General features: G+C 40.8%; 1 protein-coding gene across 1 annotated transcript in view; it reads right to left on the bottom strand.

Moving 5' to 3' along the window:
* Window positions 1-14,613, bottom strand: part of LMBRD1 (LMBR1 domain containing 1) — a 169,510-nt gene that overhangs the window by 120,724 nt on the left and 34,173 nt on the right. Inside the window, exons 6-7 of the mRNA XM_006127231.5 lie at window positions 13,467-13,555; window positions 6,819-6,892 (exon numbers count right to left, since the gene is read on the bottom strand). Coding sequence (XP_006127293.1) covers window positions 6,819-6,892; window positions 13,467-13,555 — 163 coding nt within the window. The remainder of the gene's footprint in view (window positions 1-6,818; window positions 6,893-13,466; window positions 13,556-14,613) is intronic.

Genomic DNA, 14,613 nt, shown 5'->3' on the forward strand with positions numbered 1-14,613 from the left:
GTCCAACCTGTACATACATATACAAATGGTATTTGAGCACAAGATTGCACTCGATAAGTAGTTTCTAATATGATATATTTGCATGGGAAGAAACTAATAAAAAAATCAATAAACAAAAGGCTTTAGTTTCACTGTTGCTATTGTCATTACAAAGAAATTGTATGAAAATCTATTCTAAAATAGCTAAAATATAAGCAAGGAAAATAAACTAAGTTAATCCAGTTAACATTTTGTCAATATAGCTTACACCAATTTGGCAACTAAAATAAGTAATGCTGGCAGAGACTCTTCTTTGTCAACATAACCTACTTCTACACTCTGAGTTGTGCTAATGACTAGGTTGAAGATGGGAGTTCTACATTACACATCTGATAACAGAGCCTGATATAGTTTGTGACCCATCTGGAGAATCTGAATTGAAATAGCTGTAACCTTTTTTACCATCTGCAACAGAAGAATCTCAAACAATCTCACAAGCCAAGCAAGACTTTCCTCATGTAGAATGTATGAAAGATTGCTTCCTATTACCCTGATGTCTGAGATAAAAGATTGGTAGTTGAATAAATGGATTTATATGAAAAATCAGAAGTCTTATTGGAAGTGAACCTTAAATGTTATTTAAGTGATTTGCCAGGGAAGAACACAGCAAAAGGGATATGTCAATAGGACAGCTATTTGCCCTACCTATCTTGTTGATGTAATGGCAATGTCCTCATTGAAAGGTGAGTTCATGAACAAGTGGCCATGCACTCAAATGGCAGTCTAGTCAATTCTTTTAACACCAGGTTGACATCCCATTGAGAAGATGGAAGTCTGGGTTGGGAAGAGAGATTTGCTATGCTGTAGAGAAACCTCTTTGTGGTCAGATGGAAAAAAAATGAGCATCGTTCTACCTGCTGGTAGAAGGCTGCAACTGCTGCTAAGTGAAACTTTAGTAAGCGGATATTCAATTTGAATAGCAACATGAAATCTAGGACTGCCTGTATTGTGGTCACATCCAGCGTGAGGCCTTTGGGCTGATGCCAGATTTGAAATCTTTTCCACTGTGGTAGTTAAGTATGAGTGGCTCCTTTCTTAGTATGTAACCCCTCCTGTCCTTTTCACAGCAAAATGTCTATGTATTGGCACCATGAAGGAAACAGGCTGTGTGTCAGAATCCACAGGTTGGGATGGGGTGTGCATTCCTTATCCTGTTATAGCAGGTATGGCATAATTGCAAGAAGTGATCAGTGGACACTGTCATCTGTGACAGGTAAAGATGCCATTCTGCCTGGGCCAGGTGGGAGCAATCAGAAATCACTTTTAATAGGACTTTGACTCCGAGGGAATGGAGAAAACGCCTAAAAGGCAACTTGTCCCATGGAGTTCTGTCCGATCTCCCCCCGGAACAGTACGAGGGCATTTCTTATTCTTGGGAGGTAGAATACTTCTATCCAATACAAGCTCAGATATTCTTTCAGAGTACCTCAATATGATGGTGAATGTCATTATAGCTGCCCAATATGGTAGGGTGGATGCTTAAGCTAATTACTGTTTTCCCTTCAGCTCTGAACTGAAATCAGTCCGATATGAGGTTCATGAAAAGCAAGGAGCTACTTGGGCACAGATCCAGAACACATTATGGTGTAGAGAGTACATCTCCATTAGGAAATGTAAAGGGTTAACTGGTTACCAAGTAAGCATCATCCAGACAGAGCAGCTCTCCTCCCTCCCCAAGCATATGCCTCTGAATGAAAATATCCCAGTTCTCTCATCAAAGCAAGCTGGAGCACTTGAGAAAGGATAGTCAGTATCCTTTGCTAGTAAACACTGAATGTTTAGTCAGGCCTTTCAGAAAAGAGTGTGTACTCATCTATCAGTTATAGGAAAAATGTGTGGGTGTACATATTGATCATGGAGAGTAATCAGGGACCCTTTATTTTTCAAACTTCTCTTCTGGGAGAAAGGCAATGGGCTGAATGTAACCGACAACCACTCAGATGAAGATGAACCTTTAAATCTAGATACAGATAGACATTTGAGATATGCAGCCACCAGACTGAGGTACTCTGTGTCATAGTTCAAGGGCTTATGGAAATTCAAAATGAAGGAAAGCTTGACTAGATCTTTTGCCCATAAAGCACATGAACTGTGCATCAGTGCCACATAAATGTAAGCATCCTTTAAACTGCATGACAATCTCCCTGGGATAAGAAGTTCTTTTATCAGTGATTCCTTCTGGCCTTATAATCTACTCTGACTTCTAGTGTAATGTGTTATGGAAAGAAGGGACAGTGATCATTAACCTCAATCCTTAGGGACCTATTCAGGTTTTGAATTCCAGAAGGGACCTACAGATTGTTGCTCCTGTTAGGCATCAGGAATAGAGGGAATAAAAGCCTTGTCCTTAGCGGTGCTTTGGAGTGTCCTTTGAGAAAGGAATTCACAAAAGTACCATGCAAAGTGAGAGAGATCCCAGAACTGGGATGGAGAAAGAAGGTTGTAAGGCAGTCAGGTGCAGAACTGGATACTACAAACTGAACCTCTCTAGTCTGACAATCTCGGAACCAGACTGGTGCCAAACCAGAGAATTTGCCAATTCATGGGAGGTCAATTACCTACACTCCTACTGCTTGCTGGGCTCGTAGGAAACATTTAGGGGTAAATTAGAGCTAAATTACAGCACAGAACACTGAAAGCCAGCACTGGTGGCTGTAAAGTTTTATGGAATCATGGAAAACTTGACCACACCCATTTTAAGTGGGCATCTGACAAACTAAAATCATGCCAGACCATGGATATTTCCAGACCAGAGTGTGACAGACTAGAGCAGTTCAACCTGCATTGAAAATGACATCCAGCACCTCACTAATAAAAATAATCATCCACCAAGAGGAGGTCTCAATCAGTTCAATGACCGAAGAAGTCACATAGTCATCTACTAAGACCTTCTGCACATCACGTACCACTAAGTAATACAGCAGTAACTGATGTAACTTAAGTAACATAATGCTCAGAGGTCTAAATTACTGAGTGCCAAGTACAGAGAACAGAAGGGGCCAATGTGCCCCAATGCCTGTAATGGCAGGGAACTGATATAATGAGAAATACCTAGATAATCCTCGTAAACTACCAGTGTTTTAAGGAAGAGGAAGACAAAAAACTCTTAAAGCCCCAAACAATCTAACTTGGGGAAAATTCTATCCCAATCCTGAATATGGCAATCAAAACAGTTGGATTCTGAGCAAGACAGACCAAACAGCCAAGTATTTGAGAACAGTTTTTCTCCCCCGCCCCCCTTCCCTCAGAGTACCAATTCAGGTCTGAGGGCATCTCCAGGGATGACTATATTGTATTCTTCAAAGGAAGCAAGGCCCCTCCCCCCCCAGTATTTATTGAGGGGGGGGGGAGTGGTGTGAGATTTTCTTTTTGGCCTCCACAATCTGAAGGCCTGAGAATGAGATTAATAAAAAACAAATGGAAACAGAGAGCGAGACAGGACCAGAAGGGACTCCGAGGCTCCATATCCAGCCACCAGAGGCACCATAAAAAACTCACTTAAATCTAGAAATTTTGGGGTGGGCTTATAGATCTGGAACCTGTGGGCTAAGTTTGGGTAACTTTAGGTTACTACTCCTACCATGCACACACCTGAAAAATTTAAGCATGTCAATTTTAGAGGACTTAAATGTGTCTAGGCCAACATCTGATGGAAGTTAAGAATCTTTACTTTCCATGTGGGCAGTATAATCCAGAATTATCTACATTAGGACTCCTTGAATCTAAGTATTTAGTAACTGTCACTATGAACACAACTGAAATGTTCTTAAAAATTTGAGGCGTGCCACTGCTATTTCTCTCCTGAACTTGGGAAAGACATGTTCATAGAAGTAGAAGAGGGTCAAATAAAGTCCTCAAAGGCCTATCTTGGTAATAAAATGCAGACTGGATTAAAAACTAGCAAAATGTCTTGCTTTTAGTTCATTGTCAATATTCCCAAATTAACCTAAATTAAATATGAAAAGTTGCATAATTTTCTGTTGGCACATGAAGTATTACAAGGATAGTCTGTAGAGGCAGTGTTAATTGACTGCTGGCTGAAATAGACTTTTACATGCAAATCAATTCAACACACCACAAAAATCTGGAAAAAGATGAACAGGCAAATAAAAGGGTCTACCACAGAGAATGCCAATGATAAACAATGGGCAATGTATTATGTGGAAAATAACCACCAGTCTGGCACCTGCCATAGGCTGGCAACATTTACTCTCCCACCAACCTTATGATCAAAGGGTGTAGAAAAAACCGAAAAGATGCTAGGATAGGCAGGAATGGAAGGCAAACGGCTGGTGAGCATGTTGATTAACACGAAGGGAGAAGTGGAAACTACAGGAGGACAGTCTGATGCACCAAGCCCAGAGATGAAGTGAAGGAAGAGGTTTACAAGAACAGATTAAGATGTACATAAAAGAACAATGCACGTGTTTGTTTTTTGCCTTTTGCTCTGTGTGCCATTTTCCTTTGGGTGAAGAAATAAATAATGTTTTGTTTTAAAAAAGCTGAGTCTCTCAGACACTGTCAAAGGCTCCCAAAATGAAAGACTTATGGGTGACAAACCAATTCAGCTAGTTACTGCAGCTAATTACCAGGGGGGCTGCAGCCAAGAAATCCAGTCTCTGATCAGATGAACTGCTTGGTTGCATCCAGAATGGGGAAAGGTAGCAAAACCAATAATGAACCAAATATTGGGCTGCAATCAAGAAGCTAGATTAAGAGCGCAAAACTTAGTTTACACAGAACTGCAACAGTAATCTCATGAATATGCCTTTAATAAGTGCGCAAAAACTAGCAGCAGCAACTCCTTTATAATATACTGAAAACTGAAGGAATCTATACAAAACTCTTCTCAAATATTTGAATTAACAGTTGGAAATGTGGATGAAAGAATTACTTTGATATGTAAAAGAAAGAAAAAGATAGCCTTGACACATTACCCATGAAAACAATTCACTCTATTTGAAATACCACTACTGCTATAAAAAGGTGCACTTCTTCGCACTGACATGCATAACTCAATTCTCTAGTACAGATGCTTGGAAACATGTATTAAAAAGTGAGTGAAATTTTTCTGCAAAACTCAATTTTGGCTAGAATGCCAAGAAAAGTATTTCAGTTACCAATATTAAGAAAATAAATTAGCACCTTCTATCAATAAAGTTGTGTTGACTACATTCTATATAGTATTATTGAACGGACTTTAAAATTTAGTTTGGTGTTCTAGAATTCTATTTTCTTTTTTGCATCCTTTCATCTGCAGTGAAAAGGGGAAAGCCCAGAAAGTCTACTGAGGAGAAAAGGCAGGTTAGTGGCCTGCTCACATAATATAGAAGAGGTTATTCTGATTTTTGGTAGCCCATCCTTGGGTTTCCCTCCAAGAGGGAATCATTTAGCCCTACTTCATACAAATGTTATATTAAGTGGATTAAAAGGTGTATTAAAAGCGCTTGAGTTATTCTTGTCTGACTTTCAGTATAAGATTGACAGTATTGTCTGATAATTGTACAGGTTGAACTTCTTAAATCCAGGACACTTTGGTACAGCAACATCTGTGGTCCAGCAGGATCATGGATGTTGCTGGACCAGAGCGCCCCGGCACCCAGGAATGCGAGTCAGTCAGGGAGTTCAGCAGAGGGAAACCCGACCATCAGAGCAGTGAGCCCCATCTCTGGAGAGCCTGGCCAGGCAGGGCAGCTGCGGGACCAGCAAGCCCCATTCCTGGCACAGCAGCAGCAGGGCCACCACTGAGCCCCAGCTTCGGGGAGCCCCGGCTGGGCGAGGCAGCAGTGGGACCGGTGAGCTCCATCCCCAGGGAGCCCCAATAAGTGGGGCAACAGCAGCAGGGGGCAGCCAGAGTCCTGTTCCTGGGAAACACTGGCAGAGTTCCACAGCAGCAGGGCAGCGGCAGAGCTTAGTCCAGTGGTCCCCAAACTTTGTGTGGCAGGCGCCACATCGGTGGGTGACGTCATCCTGCTGTGTCACCCATGCCAAGTGCGCCTGGGCTGGCACCAGACCCCACACCGCGGCCATTTCACCGCTCCGGACCGGCCGCTCTGCTCCTGCGGCTTCCCTGTGGTGCTCCCCGGAAGGTTCTCCCGCCGCCGGTGCTTTCCCACGCCCCGTCATAGCGCGAGTTTGGCCCCGCAGAGCGTGAGGCTCGTCCTCTGCCGGACATCCCGTGTCACGAGCCCGACTAGGCGGGCGCACATAAATGCCCTTGTGGGAGTCATGATGCCCGCGGGGACCACTGGCCTAGTCCCTGGGAAGCACTTGGGGGGGGGGGAGAAGGGACAAAAGTAAGGCATCTGTTGAGCCCAGTCCCTGAGAAGCCTCGAGTGAGGCAGAAGCGGGGCCATGGTGGCTAGGGAGCTCCATCCCCAGAGAGCCCCAACCAGATGGTGGCAGCGTGCCGAGTGCCTGTTGCAGCAGGGCTGGAGCCCAGTGGAAGTGGGTCTGGAGCAGAGCCAGCCAGAGGAAGAGGCAGTATCCTGGGAGACCAGTGGCAGGGAACTCCCCTGATCCATCAAGTTCCCTCATTCGAGACTGGTCAGGACCCGAAGGTGCCAGACCAGGGAGGTTCATCCTGTACTTGCTTGAACTATAATGCTGTGGAACTAAGTAACAAGCAGCCTCTTATAACCCACTAGTATCTTCTAGATTTGCCTTGAATAAGAAAATATTTCTTCCTGAGACTAGTAAATCATGAAAATTGCAAGTCCATATCAACAAATAGTAACACAAGGCAGAATTAAAGGTGTGTACAGAAGATGGAGACTTACTGTGTACGTAACAGCTGCCAACATTCCAATCAAGGTCAAGGAACTAATGGAAAATGATAGAGCAGCCAAACCATCTGTAATAGAAAAGCAGAGAAAAACCTGCTAAAAATGGATATACGAGACATGATCCTGAATGAAAAATGGATTGCTTTCCTAAAGTTAAAAAATGTCTTCATTAAACTAGATTGATTTAAAAGGTTAGCCAACCATAACAATTAGTTAAAACAATGTTATGTTAGTTTAATTACCAATACATAGGCATATAAATCCAAGTAAAGCATATGAAAAAACCATATTATACATAAAACATAGGAGAAAGAATGGCAATTTGAAAATTGAACAAATGAGTGAGGTATCACTGAAAGGGAGAAAGAAGTTTTAACATGGTAACAGTGTATAAAAAGGTAGCACAGATATTAATCCATGAAGTCCTTTAATAAAGATGAACAAGTAGTGCTTGATGTTCTAGACAGGGGAAGCCAATGGAAGGATACAAAGAGGCATGATACGGTCAAAATGATCTACAGCATGATGTTTTCAGTGGATAAGTGAGACAAGGCTGTATTAGTCAATGCTGGAGAAAAAAACAGTACACAGAGAAGTTGACTGAAGATACTATGTTAGAAAATAACTATTTTTGAATTAGTAATTTATATTCTTATGGAAAAAGACTGCTGCCCTGCCTGGCCAGGGCTCTCTGCCCTGATGGTGGGCTTTCCTGTGCTGAACTACCTGACTGGCTTGCATTCCCAGGTGCCAGGGCTCTCTGGTCCAGCAACATCTGTGATTCTTTTAAAATACATACCAACTAGAACTCTAACAACTTTGTACATCAGATAAGAGCCATTCATTAAATCCATGCCAACAGCCCAAACCACTACATTACTATTTTCAATTCCAATTACTATTTTGGCATGACTGAGAACAAAAAGTTTCATTTCTTTTCCTTCAGTGAAAAATGGAAGTAATTTTATTTGAACATGTCCCATCAAAAACTTAAGCCAATCTACAAACATAAGACGCACTATTTCATCTGCCATATTAATTTTTCTAATAAAGGGTAAAAAAAATTACAAGTAAAAAAACTATGGTGTCAGGCACAGTCTCTATAAGTTTAGTCTTTCATCAGTTACCTAAAGTCACACTTCTGAATGGCACACTCAAGCAAGGGTATTATTTCTTCTTTAGTTCCAGGACTACATACCTGAGTGCAGAAAGCCATGACTGTCTATGTTTAAATATTCTTGTTCTCTACCTAGGCTGGACAGGGGTGAAAACTGCAATTCAATATTCTTTCCTATGCAAAAACAAAACCTGAAAAAAACCCAGGAATTCTATTTCATAAGTATCAAAGTTATCTTCTGTTGCATAGTAAGTTTGTGATTTTTCTTTAGATTTTTTGCTTATACATAAACCCATTATATTAATTCCACAAAAGAATGCACATTTGGTTAACAAGATATGCTAAGCCACAAGAGTCTAAAAACCACAATGTGCCTGCAAAGTGTTTGTTGAAACAAAATGTAAGTACAAGTGCTCTGATTTAATTATCCATCAAGAACAGTGCAGTTTAATAGTCTTCCAACTTCAAGCTATCAAGCCCTAGTAGAAACTTCAGCAAAACGGAAGTATAACTGTACCATTGGTTAGAAGGGAATACTAAAACCCAATCGAGGCCAATGCCCCCTCCCCCCCCAGCCAAGAACTAGAATTGTGCAGAGAAGTCTCCTATTCTGGGGGCACCTCCATGACCCACGTGACCTCACCTCATCCCCAGACATCTGATCTCAGGAACTAAAAACATTACTGGAGGAGCCAGACAGAAACTGAACCAGTTAGAGCAGACAATATTAGTTGAAAGCAGAAGCCTGAAGACTCAGATGTCATTTGCATCCACTAGTTTTTGAAAGCTTTTAATCTGGACATTTTCCCCTCTAATAATCAATTTGCTCCCTCAGTTTTTTTACTTGAACCTTGTTTTATCTGATGTCTATGCTCCTTTCTTTATCCCTTCACATTTCCTTCCCCTTACCTTTCATTTTTCTTCTCAACTAATCCCCTCTTCCAACGTAACTCCACAGAAAAACCAAGAACAAGGATACATAACAATGCTTGAAAGCACCATGCTGTTCAGTTTCCTTACAGATTAAATTCCTCCCTCCTACTCTTTATCTTGCTATGCCCATGTAGCAGCTATGACTTGAATTCTTCTCCTTTGGGCCTTAGAAAAAGTGAAGCCAAGTCCGGTCACAATTATGCATATATACCTAAACCAAGATTAGATTAGTCTACAGAAGTAGGTGGGGCTATTTCTGGGGATCACTCAGAAGCTGAAGTTTTCATAAATGTAGCAGCCATTGTCTGCAGTAAAATTTGTAAGTCATGTAAATGCCACGTTACTATTACCTCACAATAGGAACGGGTGGACTATCAGCCTCTGGATGGAGTTCAGTATTAGTTTTAAACTAGATGCGGACCGTATTTTAAGAACCTGGTTTTCTGAAAGATTGCCTTTCACCTCACACTACTACTATCAGACACTTACTCAAAGATGGCAGCCCACATTTAAGAAGGGAGGTTTTGGGGGCAGGGTGTTCCTTGAGAGGGTTCTTTTAACTTTTGCTTCCACTCAAGGTCCTTTGCCATCCAGAAATAATTTCTAGGTATGATGAAAAGCTCTTCCTTCCAGATATTTGGAGAGGGGATCCACTGACTAATATGGTGGCAAGAAGCTAGGTTATGTTGTGGGCATTTACATAGATTTTGGTTGATTATTTGTAGTGCAAGGTTAGTGAAAGATTAATGCGACACGCAAGAATTTGGATTATAGCTCTGTTCTTACAACGTTATTATGACACTTTTCAACTCAATTATTTCCATTAATTAAATCTTTTAACGTAGACTGCCTTAATACATAAATGTCAGAGCAAGTTATTTAAAGGTGGCAATATATGCATATAAACAATACCTATATTTACTGTAAAATCCCACAGAATATGAGAACATAAGTGGATTCTTGAGAGACAATACCTTGCCAAAGCCACATGACTGCCTGCCAGTCCCTTTCAATGTAGCCTTTATCCAGCCCCATCTAAGCCCTTGGATTCCAAGTACATATTGCCCAACCTCATTAACAGTTGGCCCACTGATTGTCACTGCATATTTAATCTCACTTTATAAAAGAAATGCACCTTATTTAAAAAGGCAATACAGTAATCAAGCCTCTCCATTTTATTGGAACTGCTGTCACTCTGTATCTGGTAAGGAAACCAAGCTTTATCTTCCCTTCATCTAGCTCTAGAACTCTCCCTCCCTAGGGTGATCTCTGAGGTATTCAGAGGAATCTCCCTCACATATGCTCACACTGATCCTCTGTTGAGATGCACAGACTAAGCTAAGAAATAAGTCTCAAAGCTGAAGTACTAGCATAGGAGTCAAGCAATGGGAAATCACTTCCTCACCAAGCTTGTCTGTGGATGAGGGCTGCCAGAACTCTTGGGCACCAAGAAAGGGCTGTTCACCAGTTCTACTTCCCCACAGTGCATTACAAAACTGATTTAACAGGGCCTTGTATAGAACAAAGAAAATATGCCACATTTTCCTAAACAAATAATTCACTTTCATATAAAATTATTTTTCTGAGGGTAGGATTCAGTGTCAAGTCAGCCAGCAGCATTATAACCACTTCAGTTATTTTTCTGGAATATCAAAGTTGGATATAATTTTAAGTATTCTATTTTAGATTTTAAAAGTTTATTTTTATGATACTACAGTAGTAACAGCTACACACTTAAACATTCAATACTTGTTCAGATTCATTTGTTGTCAGCAACAGATAATTTTCCCAGTATAAAAACACCCTAAATATAAAATGTACACACCCAAAGGTGTTTTTTTGGCCATTTTTATGGATCCCTTCTGCAAGAAATGCAATTTGTTTATTTGTAATTCTCCACCACTCAAATCTGAAAACTAGCATATTAGAATGATGATTGATGCATTTCATTTCAGTGTAAATGCAAATCCTTTAAAAAAAATCACTTCACAACTGCTAGTAGCACTTTCACAACTCCATGTTCTTTGGTTTGCAAGCTATCATTCTAGGTTTTCTAATTCTGTGTTTTGACAGAAAGCAATCATCTGTAACTTAACAGAAAAATTCTATTACAAGAGTTGAAATTCCATTGAAGGTTTGGCGATTTCTATGATGCAAGACCAACAGTTTAAAAGCACAGAGACTGTAAAAACAACACCTTCTTACTGATGATATACAGTCGCCTTCATCCAATGGGAACATACTAAGAACCAACACTATTCTTTATTGGCTAAGCATCAAATTTTCTTTGATTTAGTCTAACAAAACTGCTTGACTAATCTAAGTTCTTATTCCTATTCGCCCCACACAGCAAATATAATTATAAGAACAAGCTGGAATCTATTCTGGCTTGTATTAATACGATGACTACAGAATAGTTACTAGTGAGGATGCTAAGCCTTAAAAGTTTGACTTAATAGGTTGTATACCAAATTCCCAAGCCTAGACGTTTAAAAATGCTAATACAGTAATTCCTCATTTAACACAGTAGATACGTTTCAGAAAAAGATCGTGCTAAGTGAAAGTGTGTTATGCGGGGTCAATTTTCCCATTGACAATAATGGAAAAGGTAGGGGTTGCATTTCAAGCACATGTGCACTGGCAGCTCCAGCCTGCACTGGTTAGCAGCTGGGACTGGGACATAAGGTTGGGGGAGAAAGGGGACTGGGTTATAACAGGGAGGGGAGGTGTTTGGTTCTGGAGAAGGGAAGGGAAGGACAGGCGAAGGGGCTTGCAGCTGGAGGCTGGGTTTCCCCAGCTGGCCAGTCACCGGCAGCTGCCTGGGGCTTCCCCTGCCTCCTTACAAAGCAGAAGAGGTTTGTCACTCACCGCACAGTTCCCTGGTGATCCCCTCTGGCCAGATGCCTTGCATTCGGCCGGAGGGGATCACGGGGGAATGGCGTTGTGAGTGGCAAACCTCTGCGCTTTGCAGAGAGGCAGGGGAAGCCTTACACAGCTGCCAGGGAAAGTCATGTTATTGCGGGGATGAGGTCATGTTTGAAAAATGTTCCCTAAAAAAAAAATCATGCTATCGTGAAAACGTGTTAAATGGGCACGTGTTAAGTGAGGAATTACTGTACAGGTTAAAATGCCATAAACCGGGACTCTCTGATCTGGCAACATGCATGGTGTGGGCAGGGATGTTACAGGACCAGAGTCCAGGTGAATGGCCAGCAGCAGGGAATTCTGCAGGGATGGTAGGGCAGTGGGGCAAATTGGATATAAAGGAAGAAATCTGTGCTTGATGGACATTTGACCACCTCTAGTTCCTCTCCCAATGACTGGCCAGCCATTGGATATCTGCAGTGATCTCCTTAAGGCATATTTACCCAGGATCTTATGGAGGTATCTGGGATTTGGGGGAGGCGGGTGTTTTAATAACTAGTTGTAGATGCATGTAAGTGCTTGGGACTTAAGTAAAATATAGTTTTAAGTGAGAGTGATTGAACAGCCATGGCTCTATTCATTTCTTGACATCACCTTGCGAGTAACATTACCAAGAGCTTTGAATTAAAAAAAAAGTAAAAGTGTCTCTAATATCATTTTGTATTCCTCAGAATTATTCTATTTTCAATGCTTCTCAGCACCCTTTGCCTACTGCTTAGTGCTGAACGGTAGTCTATCACGTTTTCATATACAATTTTTCCTTAAAACATTAAGGATTGAGTAGTTTAATTCCCCTCTTCAGTAATCACAATTATGCTACTTTATTACCTGTGTTAAATTAGATTTTAGAAATTGTCAACACCATTCAATTTTTTTTAATATTGTCATCATAGTCTTCTAAGAATAGACTATTCTATTCTTTATACAGATCCCTGCTGCTCCTCCTTAATATCCCTCAAATGTCTTCTTCATTGGAGAAGAGGCAAACTCAAGCAGCCTTCTACACTACGGCCATGTCTACACTACAGGTAAGATTGAAGCAGCTGCAGTTGATCTTCTGTGGTTTGAATTAGCAAGTCTAGTGAAGACAGTTAAAATTAGCATAAAAGGGCACTTCCTTTGATGCCAGTAGTCCTGCTTCTAGGACGAGTAAGAGAAGTTGAAGGGAGACTGTGCTCTCCTACTTCCCACAGTGTGAACAGCGCCAAAATTCAAGTTAAGATACTTCAACTTAAGCTATGCATTAACATAGCTAAAGTTGCTTATCTTAATTTGAACTTATCCCCTATTGTAGACCAGGGTTATGGAATTTGAGGTATATCTGGCCCCCATCAAGCAAATTTGATATCACCTCCCTATTCTGCAAAAGAGTGTGATACTGTCTGCTGCAAAATATAGAAGGAAAACTAATTCCAGGCCCTAATAGTGCAAGGTTTTCAAATACTTGGTTATAATTCTGTGTGATGTTAAGACCATATTCAGAATATAATTTAAGATCTTAAACAATTTCTTAGTAGGTCTTTGTAAGAGAGAAAGAAAATAACTGAATCTTTACATGGGTAACAAGGATGTCTAGAGAGACGTTAGTGTAAAAATAACTCTGTAAGAGAAGTATAATTAACTGTTTCATGCCTAGCTCAAAACACAAACTTCTTGAAAGAACTTACGACTGCTTCCAAGTTCCTCAAACAGAAATTTCACTTTCTCCCACTCAGTGGAATTTCTCTTCTGAGGAATCGCCAATGGAACAAAGGCACTGTAACAAGAAAATAAGTTACTTTATTTTTAAATAGTCATTACAGCTTTTGAAATTCCATAGGCAGCTCCATCTACCCCCACAGAAAAATCTGCAGCAAGCTGGGATTTTCATACATTATATATTATACATGCATATATACACAGAGAATATTTTCTTCCCAAGCAATTTTCCATTTCAATTCATATTCCCTTCATACTAGCTCTACTTTTGCATAGTTTCCAACGTTACAAATATTCTGCCTGTAAGTTATGTATTTAATAGCCCTCTCTTCAGTTAAGATAGAGATTCTAGACAGGTAGTTTATTTCAGTGTACAGCTCTGGGTTCTTCATGCATAGAAAATAATGGAAGACATGTTATTAGCTGTAGCAGCACTGGCCATCTGCACAGTTAAGAGTGGGACTTAAGCACTTCAGTTATCTATTCCATGTTAGTGCTGTGCAACACCCTTTTTATACTGCTGTAGAAAATGCCTGCTAAACTAAGCTAAACTATCTCCATTATATATCTGTCTAATTTGAATATTTAATGCTAATTTGCACAATAGTTACTCAACAAGTCTGAAAAAAACTAGTTTAAAAAGTCCAGCTGTTTCCAATTTATTCTTGAAGTTAAAGTGTCATGCTCTATCATTTAGCTGGCTCTATGGCCCAAGAACATGTTTCCTCACACCAAGAGATCTCATAAGAAATTCAAGCATTGTGTAATTCTAACCTCCATTATTGTACTCCAGCATTGTTGGCAAACACACAATATGTGCGTGGCCCAACCAAGATTGAGACCACCTCCTTACCTAAAAAAGATAAACCTAACGAAGTACAATAAACTTCCGATAATCCATCGCCTTTAGTACCCAGGGGGTGCTGGATTATCAGATATGCTGGACTATCGGAAGAGGGGGCTATGAGGTGTCTTGGGGTGGGGGGATGTCACCCAGACCCCTCATAGCCCCCCCCTTCCGATAGTCCGGCTTTGCCCCAGGCGTCCCCAATTCACCTGCTGGTCAGTTTCAGCAGCGGCTGAATCAGGGAAGCTGGGCACAGAGAAGCTCCAATT

The sequence above is a fragment of the Pelodiscus sinensis genome, chromosome 3 (genome assembly GCF_052426305.1).
Source record: "Pelodiscus sinensis isolate ZL-2025 chromosome 3, ASM5242630v1, whole genome shotgun sequence".
In the NCBI taxonomy this organism is placed as follows: Eukaryota; Metazoa; Chordata; order Testudines; family Trionychidae; genus Pelodiscus; species Pelodiscus sinensis.